General features: G+C 47.3%; 2 protein-coding genes across 7 annotated transcripts in view; one reads left to right on the forward strand and one right to left on the reverse strand.

Moving 5' to 3' along the window:
• The window catches only part of PAIP2B (poly(A) binding protein interacting protein 2B), a 33782-nt gene extending 28755 nt beyond the window's left edge, over window positions 1–5027 (forward strand). For all 4 annotated transcript variants that reach the window (XM_060658512.3, XM_060658503.3, XM_078444587.1 and 1 more), the window contains exon 4: window positions 38–5027. In XM_060658512.3, coding sequence (XP_060514495.1) covers window positions 38–94 — 57 coding nt within the window. In that variant the 3' untranslated portion in view covers window positions 95–5027. The remainder of the gene's footprint in view (window positions 1–37) is intronic.
• A 1167-nt stretch (window positions 5028–6194) lies between these two features.
• On the reverse strand, window positions 6195–17302 carry NAGK (N-acetylglucosamine kinase). Of its 3 annotated transcripts, none has more exons than XM_060658431.3 (10): window positions 17135–17302; window positions 15292–15376; window positions 15040–15138; window positions 14326–14467; window positions 13410–13520; window positions 12597–12709; window positions 11052–11139; window positions 9962–10059; window positions 9390–9468; window positions 6195–6782 (listed from the first exon to the last, which is right to left on the reverse strand). In XM_060658431.3, the coding sequence occupies exons 1-10, from the start codon at window positions 17161–17163 to the stop codon at window positions 6766–6768; spliced, it is 861 nt and encodes a 286-aa protein (XP_060514414.2). In that variant the 5' UTR covers window positions 17164–17302; the 3' UTR covers window positions 6195–6765. The 3 variants fall into 3 exon arrangements, with proteins under 3 accessions (XP_060514414.2, XP_060514397.2, XP_060514405.1); XM_060658414.3 differs by lacking the exon at window positions 6195–6782 and adding an exon at window positions 8209–8545; XM_060658422.3 differs by lacking the exons at window positions 6195–6782; window positions 15292–15376 and adding an exon at window positions 8209–8545.
• Between the last annotated feature and the right edge of the window lie 10 nt (window positions 17303–17312).

The raw sequence follows: 17312 nt of genomic DNA on the forward strand, positions 1-17312 counted from the left end.
GAAAGTGGGATTTATTATCTCTTGGTTCTTCTTTCAGAGCAAAAGTAACCTGAACCCGGATGCCAAGGAATTTATTCCGGGAGTGAAGTACTGAACTGACAGAAAGCTTTGAGGAGAACTTGTATGTCCCCACATCTGGGGACAGTGCTGCACAAAGAGGCAGAGCTGAAGAGGGGGGTGGGGTGGGCGAGGGGTGCACAGTGGGGAAGGGGGACAGTGGTTTAACTTGACACTGTGAGTGGAGTAACTAATGTGCTCAGTCTTACTCTACAAGCCTCCGAGTCTTTCTCTTTTGTTCTACAGACTTTGGTTTTGGGCAGTTTCCTATTATTATTATTATTACTAGCTTTTTGAGTTAAGGAAATTGCAATCTTTTTTTCCCTTTATCAGGAATGTTCTGCTGTGTGTGTTTAAACAAAATAAGCTGACCAAGAAAGTCTGGGTGTTTAAGAATGCCCTTCTCACCCTGCTGTACACTTACCAAGGGCAGTGAACACCTGGAGAACTACTTATTGAGTCCGTTAAGCTGGATGAGAAGAGGGACGAGTGGAAGAAGCAGGTGTTGCAAATCAGAGTACTTGGCCCAGCTCCCTTGACTCCCAGGGCTTTCCTGCAATGAACCGGATTACCATGGCCTGCCAAGCCCATGTCTCCTTGCCTGAAACCCCATTCAAGAAAACACAGATTTAAAGTACTGGGTTATGGTAACTCTTGTGATGGCTAATGGAGGTTGTAAACCAGCAGAGGAGGGCTGCGACAGTGACTGTCCCTTGGGTCGCTTGGGTCACTCAATCACTGCTGACCTGTTCTTAAGCCTCTGCTTAGAGCCATCACCGAACTCATTATTCATTATTTACAAGGTAAAAGAGCTCTAGGATGGGTTTGTCACTTCGACTCTCATGGCATCTAGTCCCCTATCTCCTTTCCGCCCCAACCCTACTCTGTTTTTAAGGAAAGATACTGTTACCAAAGGTGAAGCAGAGGCATGCTGTGCAGGCCATCAGCTTCCGCCTGGAGAAGTCAACCTTGAATCCTGTTAGTTGTGTCTTAAGAGTATTTTGACAATTTTTTGCCAGCCCTGTGAAGACTTGGTCCTCCTGATATCTTCCCTTATTAGTAAATTATTCCCAATAATTTTGCCCAAGTAAACATATTTTTCTGGACACCAGCAAGAAGCTCCATTCACAATTTGGATGCTTCTCCTCACCTTACAGAATTATACAAAAAAACTCAAAAAAAGCCTGGGAGAATGAGTCTTGGTTGACCCATGTGACCATGTGACCCACTGGTACAGTTTCAGCAATTATAAAGTTTTGCTGTTCCCCGACCCCCAGCTTTGCAAGTTTTCTAGGTTGGGCTCTTCGGGTATGTTCCTTTTGTCTTTCCCGACTATAAGTCACAGGGGTTTTGGCTGATACTCATAAGGAATTAAAATGGGCACCAGAAGCTGCCTTTGTGTGATAAAGATGTAGATGGCAGAGTTAGGTCTAAAAGAGAACATGTCTTAGTCCTGGCCCTTCTCCCAGGACAAGGATTTGCAGAGGCCCGAGGGGGACAGTGGCTTCTGTGTGACTGCTACTGTGTTATGCGACAGGCCTATTAGGAAAAGGCCATGTAACGAAATAAAGTCTGTTAAATTCAGTATGTGGATACGGGACAGAGGTTGGAAGGAAAGGACCAGCGTCTAGAAAGCTTAGGAATCTCTCCCTTTTCTTATGTGCTTCCTTGTTGACTTTTTGAACAGCTGCAGGCTAATGTCAGTTTTAAAATATGAACCCACATCTTTCCCTCATTTGAGTCTATAGGATGGCATTGTTTGAAGAATGGCCCTTTTTGTTACGTCAACGACATAGGAGAGTAGCTTAAGGAGCTTGTATTGCCAGACTTGCATGTTAATTCCTGAAGCCTCTACCCTGAGAGAATGGAACGCTTAACCCATTTTCAGGGAGGCCTCTGAATAAAGAAACTTCTTTATTCCAGCTTCAGCTTTCAGCTGGGGTTGTTGCCTGTAATAGGGAAAGGGCCTTGGAAGTGCAGGAATAGAGGTGTGTCTGTGCTGGGACCCCTTTTCCTCCTTCAGTCTCCATTACCTTATCCAAGCTCAGAGTCCTGAAGGCTGTTGGAAATATGTTGAGACTGCAGAAAGAGCCGTTTTCTAGAGTGTGGGTGTCTCCATCACAAAGATATAACGGATTCTCGTGTGCCTCCCAATCTGGAAAGTCCTATAAGGATCCAGATGGAGCCATTTCTTCATTCTGAAGAAGGCTTGTTCTCCTGACCAGGATAGGCTAAGATACTATGTGCGGTCCAAGTCCTGTCTGCTGTGGAGTTCCATTTTGGATGCCAGTCTTTAGCACGGTTTCACGAGGCAGATTTGGTCAGGACTAAGAGAGCTCCCTGCCACATGAGCAGTGAAACCTGAGGGCTGGACTTTCCAGTCCTATCCAGACACAAGAGTGTGCTGACTCCAGGATCAGGAAGCAGCCAGCAATGTGACTGGCCCCTTTCTTAACGAGTAGGCTCGCACTGCAGTTTCTTTCCGTAACCTGGCTCTTTTCTCCATTGTTCAGATCTTGTGAGGCAGGAGCACAGTTGTCACCCAGATCATAGGCTCAGCTAGAGAGTTTGCCAGCTCCTTAGCAGAAAAATTCATGTGGGTCTTGTTGGACCTTCACTGGGAAAAGGCTGGGGGCCTCTGTCTCCAACTTTTGCCCTTTGTAGCAGACATTCTGACTGCGTACCAGCCGGGGCATCTTTACCCTTTAAGGGCAAGGCTGGTATTTCTAAGTGATTATTTTCATGTCGAATTTAAGCCACTACTGTGTTTAAACTTTTCCTATTGGCAACTGAAGTTTGAGGATTTGCATAGAAATACAATATGTATTTTCAACATGTGCCAATTCTGGCAGATCCCAGTGTTAGTTTATTAGTGACTGATTTCTGAGTCTTGTGATTATTGGACTCTCAAACTCCAAGATGAAAATGATTTTATCTCTTGCTCTTCAAGAGAAAAAAAACAAATCGAGGAAGTGCCTTTTCAGTTTCTCCACGTCTTTGAACTGCAGCGGAAAATCTGACGGACACAGCCTAGGCCTAAGCACCTGCAGCTGTGGGTCCTTGGGCATTCCTGACACAACAGCTGACTCTGGGGGTCACGTATGGTCAAACCAGAACGGATTGTAAGGAAAAGGCTGGACGTTTGCAGCACCTTTGGTTCTCAAAGTCAAAACAGCTGGGGTCTCTTTAAGAGGCTAACTATGGCCTAAAAAATGTTTTCAGTGAAATACTAAGCAGCATTTTTTAAATTGTGTACTGTCCTAGTGTGAGTTTTGTCTTGATTTTGGAGAGGCCGAGAAGTAAGGTCACTAAAATAATCTGGCAATTATAGATGTCAGAGAGGAGAGCTGTGTGAAGGAGGAGCTGAAGGAAACAGTTTGACTGTGTGAGTGCCGCTACGGACCCCACGTAGACACATCAGGCACCCAGGAATGGACGCTGCTGTGATTGGAGGGGACAAGTGTTCTTCGATAAGGGTCCCAGCATCACAGGTTAATAATGTTTGTTGGTTTAGGTGACGTGTAGCAGACTTCTGACAAATCTGACCAAGATTTGGGGGTGTCCACCTATTGGGGAAGACTGTATATCTATCCCCAGCCACTCCCTGGGGATAATGCGTGCGTTTGGGAAATGAGTGGAGAGAACAGGAGGATTGACCCAGATCTGCTGTACGCTATGCTATTTACTGTAAAATGGTACGTTTTCACTCTGTAACTCAACACTAAGGGATAATCCTGCCCTGTTGATTGTGAGCCTTCAGAAATGTTGAATGCTTGATGTGTGGTTTGGGAAGCAGGGATTTTTTTGACAACAACTTTATTGAGGCATATTTTACATATAAAATTCACCCATTTCAAGTTATTTTAGTAAGTTTCCTGAGTGGTAGGAAACCACCATAACCATACTCACCTTTACAACATTTTCATCCTCCTCCCACCCCCAGATCCTTCGTGCTCTTTTACATGATAATCTCTTGTATTTCTGTCTCTATAAATTTGCCTTTTCTGGGCATCATATAAATGGGATCCTACAAACTGTGGTCTCTTATTATCTGGCTTTTCTCACTTAGCATATTTTTGAGTTTCATCCATGAAGTATAACTTGTGTTGGTAGTTTCTTCCTTTATAGTGCTCGGTAGTATTCCATTGACAGATATACCACAGTTTGTCAGCAGGTAATCTTTTAAACTTGGATTTCAGCCTCCTGTGTTCTGAACAGAACCCTCAGAACACAGAACTCCTAGGGAAGCTGCTGTGCATGTCAAAGGAACTGCTTACCAGAACCAGCTTCGTCACCAGAAGCTCCACATGAGGAGCCTCGACTGCAGAAATTTTTATAATTTTGCAACTTCTTTTTTATAAGGAACTTTCGTGCTGTCTACACATCAGGACTTTTGAAACATCTGATAATTTAATGAGTATGTTTTGAGTGGACACAAAAGTGAAACCATCTGTACTCTGTTGGTATTTGATCTTCTTGAACTGGATGGAGGGGATCTCTGAACTTTCTGAATACAGTATTGTCTCCATTACAAAGTTGAGCATGTATTAAAGATTGTGCTGCCTCTGTTGGATGGATTTGGAGAAGACAGCCAGCAGAGGAGGTCTCGAGAAAGGGAGGGGAGCCTGTGGAACAAGAAGCCCTGAGGGTCTACGCATGGCTCACCCATCGGTGGTGTGGATGGCATAGTGCTGATGGTGCCCGCGGCAGCTTAGTGCAATGTCTTGACTTTGGACTGTGATCCCCGTTTCACAAGTGTTTAAAAGCTGTTTTTGTTCCCTCCCCCTCCCCAAATAAACATTACAGGGTAGTTACTAATACTTCTTTGGGGGAGGGGGAGGGCTTTAAAATTGAAGAAAATGATTTTCATAAAAATACAAAAAATGGGGGAAAAGTTACTTTTTAAAAATTTTGCTATACAAACCAAATGGCAGCTGTGGAAAGTCTCAATAAAATGAGAATAAATTGCATTTACTGCTGGCAGCATACTGTTTTTCCTAAGGTTGAATTATATGTCCTCATACAGGGAGTGTATGTGTGGTGTATGTGTGAGAGATTTCTGTCCCAAGATGGAACGTGGTTTTAGTTGCATTTTTCATTCTAGTGTTAGGAAGTAGTAAAAGCATTGACCTGGAATCACCATGCCAAGTGAATCCCACCTCCACCACTTTCTTGGTGCCTTCAGCCTGCACCTCAGTCATAAAGATGGGACACCTCCCTCCTGGGGCTGTTGTGAAAATCAGACTGCATTTAATCTCAAAATACTGCTTGGCATAGGGAAGGTGCTTCATTCTTAGTGGCAGTCGCGGCAGTAACATGCACAGTTTGTTTCTAATGTTTATTTTAGAGAGTATGTGCGCACGGAAGCGGGAAAGGGGCAGAGAAAGAGGGAGACAGAGGATCAAAGCAGGCTTCTGACAGCAGAGAGCCGAATGTGAGGCTCGAACTCGTGAACCAAGAAATCATGACCTGAGCTGAAGTCGGACACTTAACTGACAGAGCCACCCAAGCGTCCCTCTGTACAGCTTTGAACAAAGATGATTAACAGGAAATCCTTGGAGTTGAAAGGAAGTTAAGGAAATTGGATAGCTGTTCTCTTCCTGCCTCTGGGGAAAACAGACTCCAATCTAGAAAACATGTAAAAGTTCTGCCTTTCAAATCCTGAAAAAGTTGGGAGACCCTGCTAGGTACCAAGGACTGACCTAGGTACCAGAGCTACCGGGTTAACAACTGGACATTGTCCGTTCTGTTGTGGGGATGTTTGAGAACTCATATTTATTCAGGTTACACCTAGCTTGAATCTCCCAGTGATTCTCTTGAGGGGCTTTGTCATATGACAAAATCGTCAGACCCGCCCATGGCTCATGGGCCATGGGTTTTGCTTCGAGTGCTGGTTTTCTTTGCTGCCTTCTTAAAACCAGGATTGGGGGGGGGGGGGGGTGGAATCTGAGCTGATTTGCCTGTTTAGACCTTTTTGAAATACTATAGTTATGTCTATTCATTTATTCACATCCTTGAAGATGGGAATGTTGTATTCATTAAAACATATTAAACTTAACTGAAGTAGATTACAGAAAAGCAGATATTGTAAACATGCAGTTCCATAAATTTTTGTCCATAAATTTCATTCACTTAAAACATTTTATTAAACTTAACTGAAGTAGATTACAGAAAAGCAGATATTGTAAACATGCAGTTCCATAAATTTTTGTCAACTTCTCAGTTGGTATGAGGTATAGGGGTGTACTCATTTTTATTATTATTTTTTTATTTTTTTAATGTTTATTTATTTTTGAGACAGAGAGAGACAGAGCATGAATGGGGGAGGGGCAGAGAGAGAGGGAAACACAGAATCGGAAGCAGGCTCCAGGCTCTGAGCCGTCAGCCCAGAGCCTGACGCAGGGCTCGAACTCACGAACCGTGAGATCGTGACCTGAGCTGAAGTCAGACGCTCAACCGACTGAGCCACCCAGGCGCCCCTCATTTTTAATCCTCAGAGCACCCATCACAGCCACGAGACATTCAGTGCTTGCTGAATGAATGATATAGATGAGGCTGTGCTGTTGATGTACAGGTAGAGTAGTAAAGCAGTGCTGGCTTCATTGGAGTCCCATTCTTGTTCCATGCTTTTGCTTGGTCACAAGGCTGTTTGAGGCTCAGGAGAGATGAATATATCCATCTCTAACGCCTTCATAGCATGGAATCCCATTAGTTACTCCTGGTATCTTATTAGGGAAGGACATTATAAGTTTAAATAAAAGGTGGAGAAACTCATCAAAAATCACTATGACTTTCTGCACCACAACCTCTGGTAACAGGGCCCTCCTGCTGGAAAATTACACTGGATGAGGAGATAGGAACACATTTGACCTTGTGCACTTTAATATTGCCTTTATTTTTCTCAACTAACATTTATTCAACCCTTATGCACGGGGACTAAAAAATCAATTAAGATGTGCTCCTTGCTTGGCTCTAAAACCTGTAGTGTCCCACTGGAATAGCAGAGCCTAGACAATGAATGGTAAGGAAGAGGGATGGCCATATTCTTGAAGAATATGAACTCTTATATTTATGTTCTATTTGTACACTCCACCAACGAAGTTTTAGATTCTAAATCCAAAATACTGATTGGTCCTGGTCCTGAGATCATGTAAAAAAACTTCTCAAAGTTTTTTACATGTGCTGGACCTCTGCAGCACAAATCACCCAAGGTATTCAGCAAAAATGAACATTTCCACCTCTTCTTTGACCTACTGAATCAGACACCTTATAGAAGAGAAAGACAAAAGTCTTTTGTGTTGATAACACAATCTAGAATAACTGATGCATATAAGCTTGAGAACCAATGTCTGATACATGGTCCATGCCTTCTAACAGCTTACACTCTGAACATCTACAGAAGCAGCCACTGTGGACAGAGACTCCGTCTTTGGTCTTCACCGAGCAGCATGGGCAGCAAAACAAGAAGCTCTGGCCTGGTCTTTACTGATCAAACTAACAGTATCCAGGGGACAGGAATTCTATCTGCTCTTCACCGACGTTCATGATTATGTGTCACACAACAAATGCCAAATGTCTTCTATAACCAGAGCCAGGCTAGGAGTTACCAGGAATATGGAGGCCACCTAGTTGTGTCTAATTGGCCTTCTTGGATCTAAGTCATCCTCATAACCTCTCAAGAACTCATTCATGGGGAAAAACTGCAAAATGTGCTGTTTACCTAGAGGCACCAAATCCAGTGAGGTAATTCTCTGAGACCAGAATGGTACTGTCCCCTAAACTCTACCGGGGCTCTCAGGAGGTGAGGGTGTGTCTAAGGTTAGTCCCTGTGATGTTCTCCACAGAAAACCTTTCGCTCCTTAAAAATGGCTGTATAGGCATCATTACCCATTTTGACAGGAGACAACTGAGGTCACTGTTTAACTGGCAGCCGCACAGCATGTACATATGCTAATGTTGGGGGGCTGGGGAAGGATGGCACACGTGAATGTTCTGTGCAACTGCGTGGCAAGCAGATCGCAAACCACAGGCCAAGTACCTGGGCACAGGGCTTTAAATCCTAGACTAAAACCATTCCTGAGCTTTATAGGATACCTACCGGCAGGTGCCCTGAGGATGTACACAGCAAGTGTGCTTGATAACACAATCCAATTGGGGAGTGGGTAAAGTGTGTTTATTTTCTTTCATATGTGTTTTTCTTTAAAAAAAGAAAAAAAAAAAGGAAAAGGAAAAAAGCCTCCTCCTTTCCAATACTCAGTGTCCACTGGGCTTGTAGTGGTAGAGCCAGGGCCAGCCCCCTAGGAGAAGGTGTAGGAGTAGAAGGCAATGGCATTGGCAGTGTAGTCCATGGGGAGGAGGTGCCCAATATGCCTGGCCCCTAGGCTGGCCCCGCCCAGGGCAGAGGAGTGTTGCAGCTTCATCAGGGTGAAGCTGGAGAAGGAGTTCTGGGCCTGTTTCTCTCTGCCCCGGGTCAGTGCCAGAATGAAACCTGGAGGGAAAGAGGGCAGATGACGGAGGTGACAGCAGACCAGCACCCTGTGGTTGAGACCAGGAGAAGGTGGGACAAAGACAGGGAAAGAAGAGGCCCAGGCCCTGAGGCATTCCCACACAGGTCTTTGAGGGGCCCACATGCCAAATCCCTAACAGACAGGGCAGCAGGGTACAGAAGCCCAGTAATGGCTGTGGGGTCCTAGAGCCTGCAGCCACCAAGCACCCAATGCCAGGAACTCCAAGGAAGCAATGGGGTCCTTGAACTACTTCAGAATGTCTAATGGAAACCACAGTTACCCGAACCAACCAATGCTGGGTTGGTTTCCTTCTGGCTGGGACTGTGTTGACTACAAATGTCACCACATGCTGGTCAGTAGCTCTCATTTTAAGTGAGGTTTATCTTTAATTTTTAAAAAGTGGTGCATATTAGGGGCGCCTGGGTGGCTCAGCTGGTTGAGTGTCCAACTTCGGCTCAGGTCATGATCTCGAGTTCATGGGTTCTAGCCCCGCAATGGGCTCTGTGCTGACAGCTTAAGAGCCTGGAGTCTGCTTTGGATTCTCTGTCTCCCTCTCTCTCTGCCCCTCCCCTGCCCATACTCTGTCTCTGTCTCTCAAAAAATAAAATAAAATGTTTAAAAAAAGTGGTGCATATTTAATAAATCCTTTAAAAAGAACATCGTTTAAGAGTTCAAGGAAGCTAGATGGGACACTGTATAAGGGCTCCATGGCAGAGTGAAGGCTAAGGGCTATGGCCTATCCAAGCCTCTGGGCCCAGGTCCCAAGTCCTCCCTGGGCAGGCAGCTTTCCCAAGCACCCCCTTCTGCCACCCACCCTATACTCACCTTCCCTTAGCAGCTCCCAGCTGTTCCACACAGAGCCCACACACAGGATGGGGAGGCCCATCTCCCTCTGGAACAAGACCTGGCAGAGAGCAGAAATGGCTACTGGGGGCGACCAAACCTATCCAGTGCTGAAGTGGGGTAGTTTCTTAAGTCCAGCCTACCCTATCCCAGTTATTCTCCCTCTAGCCAAGGTGTATGGAAAATAAGGGAGAAAAACAGGGGGATTCATAAAACCAAGGGAGGGAAAGGAAAGGAAAAAGGGTTAAGCAACAATACAGAGGAGGGAAGGGAAGAGACGGAAATCGACAAAAACATGCACCACATTAAACCAATTTACTATATACAAATACAGGTTGCAGGCCGGCCACAGAGGGGAGGCTCTGGACCAAAGAATTTCCATGTGTTACAGACTTTATACGGAATTTTTCTCATACCCTAAGCTCATTTAAAATTGCGCCCCATTTACAGAGTTTGATAGGACAGTCTCAACCCTAATGAGAAAGAGTCAAATCTGGCCCCGCAGCATCCCACCTGCGGGGATAAATGAGGATTCATTTCCCACCTCAACTCACCGGGTCAACCTTAGGCAACACAGCCACAATGTGTCTGCCCAGCATCTCCCCAGCCTTCCTGAAGATAAAACGGGAAAGGGGATCTCCTTGCTGAGCACCTGGGGAGAGGGGAGGGAAGGGAGCTAGTGAATACCTAGCGAGCTGCCTGTCCTCTGCTATTCCCTCTGTTGCAGGGCAGCAACAGGAGTACCCATAGCTAGCAAAGTAGGAATGGATGCCCACCTCATTGGCATGTAGGTAAGCAAGCCTCCAAAGCGGTCTCTCCATCCTTACTCCCCTGCCCACACCACATACTCCCACCTTAGGAGGGGTGTCCTGTTATGGAGGAGGTTCATCCCACGTGCATGAGAAGGGGCATCCCCCCCGCCCCCCCGCCCCGGAGGAGCACAGTGCCACCTGGTCTGTACTCCAGGTTACACAGTTACTGAGTCTATCCCTGAAGGTCTCTCACCTCTAGGGACCCAAGACCTTACTTGGGCAGCTGGCTGGTGCTCCTGCCTCCCCGCCCCCCTAAGCCCCCATCCAACAGCCTGCTGTTGGTCAGCCCCTCCCTAGCTCTGCTCTGAAAGGGTCTCAGTCCAGCAAGACCTAAGAGGGTCCTATAATGCCATGAGGCTTTAGGAATCAAATGAAAGGAGTATGAACCTTATAGTGGAGAAGCAATGTGCAGGCAAGCAAGCCCTATGGTTAGCTTCTCCTGACACCCAGCCCAACAGGCCAAACCTCTCTATGACCTCCTAGGTTTTTGGGTATCATTAGTTGTTTTGTTTTGTTTTTTTTTTAATTATAGATGTGACCAAAGAATTGCTTCATAAATTTCTCAGAAACAGAAACATAGCCTGCACAAGCCATAACAGCTGTCAAGAAGAGAAACATAGATAATATAAAATAATTTTCATACAACCCACGTGTCCTTCAAGCTCCATTCCAAGGCCCACCAGAACCAAGGCGCATGGGGGCAGAGAACTGAAATCACTTGGTCAAAGGGAAATTAGCTTCCAGTTTCCATACGAACCCCATTCTATCCCCCAATTAGGGAGGTCTTTGAGAAACAAACTAAATAAAACCCTGCCCCACCTCTATCTAGTACCTTCTGCAATTTTCCGGCAAAACCCAGCAAACCTGCATTTATCAAAGTCCCTATACAGGTGGGTGAGGATTCCTAGCCGATCTGGCACCTGAGAGACAGAGAAAGGGCACAGATAGTTATCAGAAACAAAGGAAAATAACCAGTTGGCCCACCCAAGTTGACCTTCCTGATGTCTCTGTTTGGAAAGCTGGAATAATGTTTGTTTCTTAAGTTCTAGAGAATATAAAGATTTGAGATTTCTCATTTGAAAAAAGTTGTTTTCCCCACATGGATTCCATCACTCCTTGTCCTTAGCTTGGATACATACAGCACATATCACAGATCTGGGCTCACCAAGGTGTGTTCAGTAGTTCCTTGAGTTGCTCATGAAAAGATTTCTTTGGGGAAAGGAATCTAAGGACTATCGCACATTGCAACCCTGAGTCACAGTGCACATTAGCAAATTAAAGGCCCTGTGAAGTCCAGAACCAAGAAATCTATTTGTTTCTCCCAAACTTCTCTGACCACAAACTTCTCTCCCTTCTTTCACCTCAACAAACTGCCTCTGCAGGTCCTGAGCAACCAGTGCTTCTCCAGAATACACTACAAAAATGGAACAAGGGGGCTACAATTTGGGCACCTACAGCAATATATTAAGCATGTTATGAACATGGTCTCCCTTAATCTTTGAAACGACTTTAGAAGAATGACTAAAGGACAAAAGAGGGAGTGGCAGATATATCGGTGGGTGTAGAACCAATCTGTTGGGTCAGGGTAGCTTACCTCCACTTTCCACGGCAACTGCTATCCAAAGTAATTTCTCTTCCTGGTCCTTCCCCATTCCTCACCTTGGCCCTGGCCAGAGTTTCTCTTTAATCATCAATCCATGAACTTTGAAAACACAGGTCCTATCTTCCAGCAACTCTAATTTCCTTCACTGAGCCGATCCCTAGCCCCCGTAAAGCAGCTCCCACTCAGAGGTGTCTATCAAATAGATTTCTCTTCCTTGTCTCCCCCTTTACCTCAGGTTCAGCTAAAGGCAGCTGTTTCCTAACCCACTACAAGTAAGCATGGCCCAGACAGAGGAAAAGTCAGTCCCTAATGCCCTGGGTAGGAGATTATATCTCCCTAAGAACTTTCCCTGCCCAACTCTTTAATAAGCTGTCCTCCCTGACCCATACAGGCCAGAGACAGCTCATTGTCCAACACACCTGTGCAACCTTCACCTGCTGTCTCTGAGTACACAGTCTCCTGATCTCACCCTGCACTTCTCATTCAAGCCTAAAATGGCATCTGCCTTCATCTCCCAGCAGGGTCTAGCTGCCCAAGAATGAATTCTAGCTAACCACTTGTCCCCAGCCTACCTATTCCTCATGCCTGACAACCTCATGGAATGTATCACCTACATCATTATGAATCCTGTCCTCACTTGGAACTTTTCCATCCTCCAGCTCTGACCCACAACTCACCCCAACTTCCCTTTGGCTCATCCATCTACATTCCCTCCTGCTCAGCAGCCATTGCCCATCCCAGGTGTGCATGTTTACCACAGGCAGGGGGAAGTACCTGGAAATAGTTGAACATTGCCTGTTTGATGTAGCCAATGTCATGAGGAGCCGCCTCTAGGTTGTCAATAGAGTCAAACACTATTTTCACTGCTTGGTGTGCAATCCAGTAGGCTGTGGAAAGCAGAGAGGACTAAGTAGATGGGGCAATCTCCCTGGGTTCACAGATAGGGAAACTCAGACCTAGACAGGTCAATGATTAGCATGGATATTACAGCAAATTAGGTGCCCCAACTCTCAGCCTTGGGGCCTCAGTTTAAACTGTATCTGACCAATCCACTAAGGGAAAGCTAGGGGGAAGACAGGACAGCGGAAGCTGTGTCACACTAGCTCCTACCCCAAAATAAAGTCGGTCAGCTGTCACACAAACCACTGTAGTCACTGCCATGAGCTGACCCCAAAGGCCCCTATGAAAATGTACACCTGCTACCTATGAAGAGGTCATGCAGGAGGAGCTTCTATACCTCTCTCCTACTAGCAGACTGATACAGGATGTCCTGGCACCTATGGCCTTAACTTTCATAGTGTCAATTTCTCCCAAAGGACTCCAAAAATGAACACAGGTAGGCAACAACTATTACGCTGAGGCATGAATCTGAATCTGGATACAGATCACTGCTGAGGACTAAGGTCAACCACTAGTCTGGCACCTCTCAGTCATTATCCTGTACTCAGAACAACTTTTCAGGAGCTGTCTGAGGAAAGCCCCAAGGGGTCGGGGGCCAAGGGCAGGGGGAGAGGAAGATGGGGAGGTGAAGGAAGAGAAGGGTCCAGGACCCCGAGCCAGAGCCAGGCCCAGTTAGCATGAGCTCACCTGAGCCCTCGTCCCCCATCATGTGGCCCCAGCCGCCACAGCCACTCTCTGAGCCATCCGGGTTGATAAGCCTGCAGTTGGAACCTGTCCCAGAGATGAGCACGATCCCACCTGGGGAAAGGGCATGGGAGGTTCAGTGTAGTCAAGGCCCCCCATGGAGCACACAGCTTCTGAGGAAAGACAGGACAGAAACCAGCCCTGGGTTCACCACCCAATCTTGTAGAGATAACCGAGCCCAGCTAGTTTCCTGCCTGAAAGTGGAGGGCCTGAGTCTCAAAGAAGCTCCAGTCTACACAGAGCCCTTCTCTGGAAGACAAGAGGAACACGAGCCTGTCTCCTCTCCCAGCCAAGAGACTACCTGCCTTACTGAGTGCCTATTATGAGCCAGGGATTATGCCAGATCCTGTTCACACAGTGATACTGATTCAACATTCTAAACTACATTTGTGAATACAACCGCCCCATTTTAGAGTGGAGGAAATTGAAACTCAGAGAGTTCTAGAACTTCTCCAAGATGGTACGCTGGCAAAATAGGAACAGAGATTGAAATGCTGATCTTGCAATAATACCAAGGCCCTTTTACACTGCTACCACAGAGCTCCTCCCATTTTCTTTTTAGCACTTAACTGCTTTCCCAGCCATCCCCATCCCCGCACTGCCCCAGGGGCTCCCTCCTCTGCAGTACACTCTTAGGTTTCACTCTTCTTGCCTCTCATCAAGATACTGTTCTGCCCTCCCACCTTCTGTCCCGGGCCTTGTTCTGACAGGAACTTAAGCCAATAAAAAGAACAGGGAGAAGGGAACGGGGTATGCTGACGCCTGCCTTCCAGATATTGTAAGACAAGTTCTGCTGGCTATCCTGAAGGGGCTTTCCCAAGAAAACCAGTTCTCAATCTCACCCCTCCCTTCTCCTCACCATCCTGCGTAGCGGTGGCGATGGAGCCGGCAGCATCGGTGGTGATTAAATAGCTTTCACTCAGGTAGGGAAATCGGTCCCTCAGCTCCTCCGTCAGCATCTTCACCGCGTCCTCCTGCTCCCCTCCGCTCAGGGACAGGCCCTAGGCCACAGGGGAGGTGAGCTAGCGAGCAGCACCCTAGACTCAGCTCCTTTCGCAACCCCCTCCCTTCATGGTGTCTGTCCCTTCTCTCTACGTCGGGGCATAAGTCCTCCTTCTACCCTAAACATGACCCATCAGAGGGCTGTGGCTGCAAGAGGAACCTGATCTGGGAATGAACCCGGAGAGGAGATTCAACAATGCCAGGTTTGTAGCATGAGAGGGTCAGTAGTGCCCTGAACAGAAAAGTCAGGTGGAAGAGCAAGCAGAGGAGACAGACTTGGTTTGGAACACATGGGGTTTAGCTGGGCCTGCAGAACATCTCACTGAGGCTATGGCCAGGGAGTGGTCAGCACTACAGCAACTTGAGAGAAACATCTGAGCTAAGAATAACGGCTAACATTTAATGAATGCTTATAGGTCAAGCTCTGTGCTGAGCCACAAGAACAGGTGAGAATATGTTTCTACATCAGAGACTAAGCCCTCAAGGCCTTTCACTCTGTCGTTATCAGACTCATCTAGTGAAAATCGCTGTGTTTCTGTGACTTAATTCCCAGGCTCTATCCCAGACTCACCAAGCTTCGTAGAGGGACCAGAGGATCCACCCCTGCTTTCATCTTGGCCCTGTTCACCATCTCGTTGATCCTCTCCAAACACTTGTCTTTCCCGATCAGCTGGCCCCAAGCAAGGGAAGAGAAGTTACAAAGGCTTACATGACCTGTGTAGCCCCTATAGGCTGCTGTAAGTGGCCCCAACCACCACCTTAATGGGAGCTACAGAGAATAAAAGCACAACCAAACCCACTGGTCCCTCACTGTGGTCTTTACCCAGTGGTTTGTGCTGAGTCCATCCGCTTCTGCCACGATCTGCCCATCCTCTGAGAGTAAAAGGACCTTGGACTGTGAGCCTCCCCTACAGAACACAAGGCGGCACTCAGTCTTACTCAGACAAACCTGCAGGTACGGCTAAGCTTAAGCAGTCCTTTGTCACAGGCAGAGTCCAGTGAGATGGAGGCAGCTTCAGCAAACCCAAGTCCCGTGCCCAAGCCCACTTCTGTGGTTTGGTGTTTGATGTGCTACCGAAGTGAAACGTTCCTGCTCAGCCTCCCTTGGGAATGTCCTACTTATCCTGCAAGACCCTACTTCTCGATCACCTGGTCCTTGAGACCTCTGACATGTGGCCCACCCCAACCCCCACGGCTGCCTCAGTTAAGCCGTATCAGTGCCCCCATAACTCTCAAAGATTCTGTTAAGAATGTTTAGATGTTTTCCTATCTGCCTCTCACTAGACTACCAGCTCCATGGGGCCAAGCTCTGGATCACGTGTCCACCCTCATGCCTGGCACAGCAACACTCAGTAAATGTGACTAAAGGGAATGGCACACATCTCTGCTTCTTTCACAATAGCTAAAGGCTGCCTTTCAAGGTCCAGTTCCCAGTTCTTCAAGAAACCCTTGGGAGAAACACTGGCAGATGGCAGGGAGAGTTTATGCCTACTTAGGCAACCAAATGGCAAAATGCTTATTAATGGGGGAAACGGTCATTGGTAGTTTGGTGAGAGGTCTGTGGCGGTGTGATGTACGTTTCTTTATCGATCAGTACTCTTGGGAATATCAGAAGAGGACACCAAACGTCCCACTGTTCAAACTCAAAGACGACAAGAAGTTTCAAGGGTGTAGTCAATGCACGAGGTGGCAGATTCAGTATCCAAAAGAATTTGACAAACTAGAAAAATACGCCATTATCTTACACATGAATAGAACATGGATAAACACAAGCTCCTGTACTTTTTTTTAACAGATAGGATGGGGGAGATCAACCTTAAAAATTCACGTTAAAAAAAAAAAAAAAAAGACATTGGGTTGCGAGCCAGCAGTGGGATGTGGCTGCCACAGAGGTAATCCCAATTTCAGATTCAAAAGTAAGTACCTGGGCTGAGACAAGAGCCACCCTCTATTAAGCTCGGGTTTGACACACCCACATCCACAGAATGCTTTCACTGGCAGGGGACTTGGCAATCCTCTCATTCATCCCTCTTCTCACTTTATACATGTGATAAAAGCCCAGATAGGGCCAAAGTCTTGCCCACAGTCATACAGAGAAGCATTATTACAAAAAATCCAGTAAACGAGCTTTTAAGCAGGAAAAATCCAAGAATGACAGAGGGCTCGATCTAGCGTGAGGAGCCTGAAGTGCCGACAAGAACAGAGAGGGGTTCCAGACACTAGTACAGCCTAGCACTTGGGCTACCCTCTGGCAAAGGTCTTTGTCCCGGCTTCCACCACACTCCCACTCTCCACCCCAGTCCAGCAACTTCACACCTGACACCAGTTCAGCCAAACTCTCTCCAGGGTCGGGAATGAGGAAAAGGAACTTCTCTAACTGGGGCCGGTGGAGTGGGTCTTCGTGGGAAAAAGAGGTGTGGTTCCGCCGTGAAACATAAAAGACCCCGCGCCCTGGCTGTGGCCACGGCACACGATCCCGCGCGGAAAGGCATCGCTGCGCTTGCACACACCCCTCCTCCGCAAGGCCCCCGCACTTCAGATGCCTAAAGTGGCCAGACCCTAAGGTGGCAGGTCACCAGCCTGCCAGCCTGGGCACGTGCTTCCTTCCGCCCTCCGACCGTTTCCAAGCTGCCCCTCCCGGGTTCCCTCCGCCGGGCTGCACTCACCCCTCTACACCCCCGTAGAGAGCGGCCATGCCTGTAGTGCGCCGCCGCAGCCGCGGATCCCGCTGTTCGGTTTCCTCCCGCCCACCTGCCCGCTCCGCACCGCCCCGCGTCACGTGAACGTCCGCGCCGTCCAGCTGACTGCGCGGGGCGTGGCCTAGCGAGCCGCCGCTAGCCTGGG

Source organism: Panthera onca, chromosome A3, assembly GCF_046562875.1.
Source record: "Panthera onca isolate mPanOnc1 chromosome A3, mPanOnc1 haplotype 2, whole genome shotgun sequence".
Taxonomy (NCBI): domain Eukaryota; kingdom Metazoa; phylum Chordata; class Mammalia; order Carnivora; family Felidae; genus Panthera; species Panthera onca.

Bases quoted from the DNA above. Each gene is read 5' to 3' on its own strand.
- NAGK (XM_060658414.3), bottom strand. From the start codon at position 17,163: ATGGCCGCTCTCTACGGGGGTGTAGAGGG. The intron at 10,060-11,051 runs GTACTAGATAGA...CCCTCTCCCCAG, and splicing joins TTGCCGGAAAATTGCAGAAG to GTGCTCAGCAAGGAGATCCC. The intron at 8,546-9,389 runs GTGAGTATAGGG...CTTTCCCTCCAG, and splicing joins CTGGGAGCTGCTAAGGGAAG to GTTTCATTCTGGCACTGACC.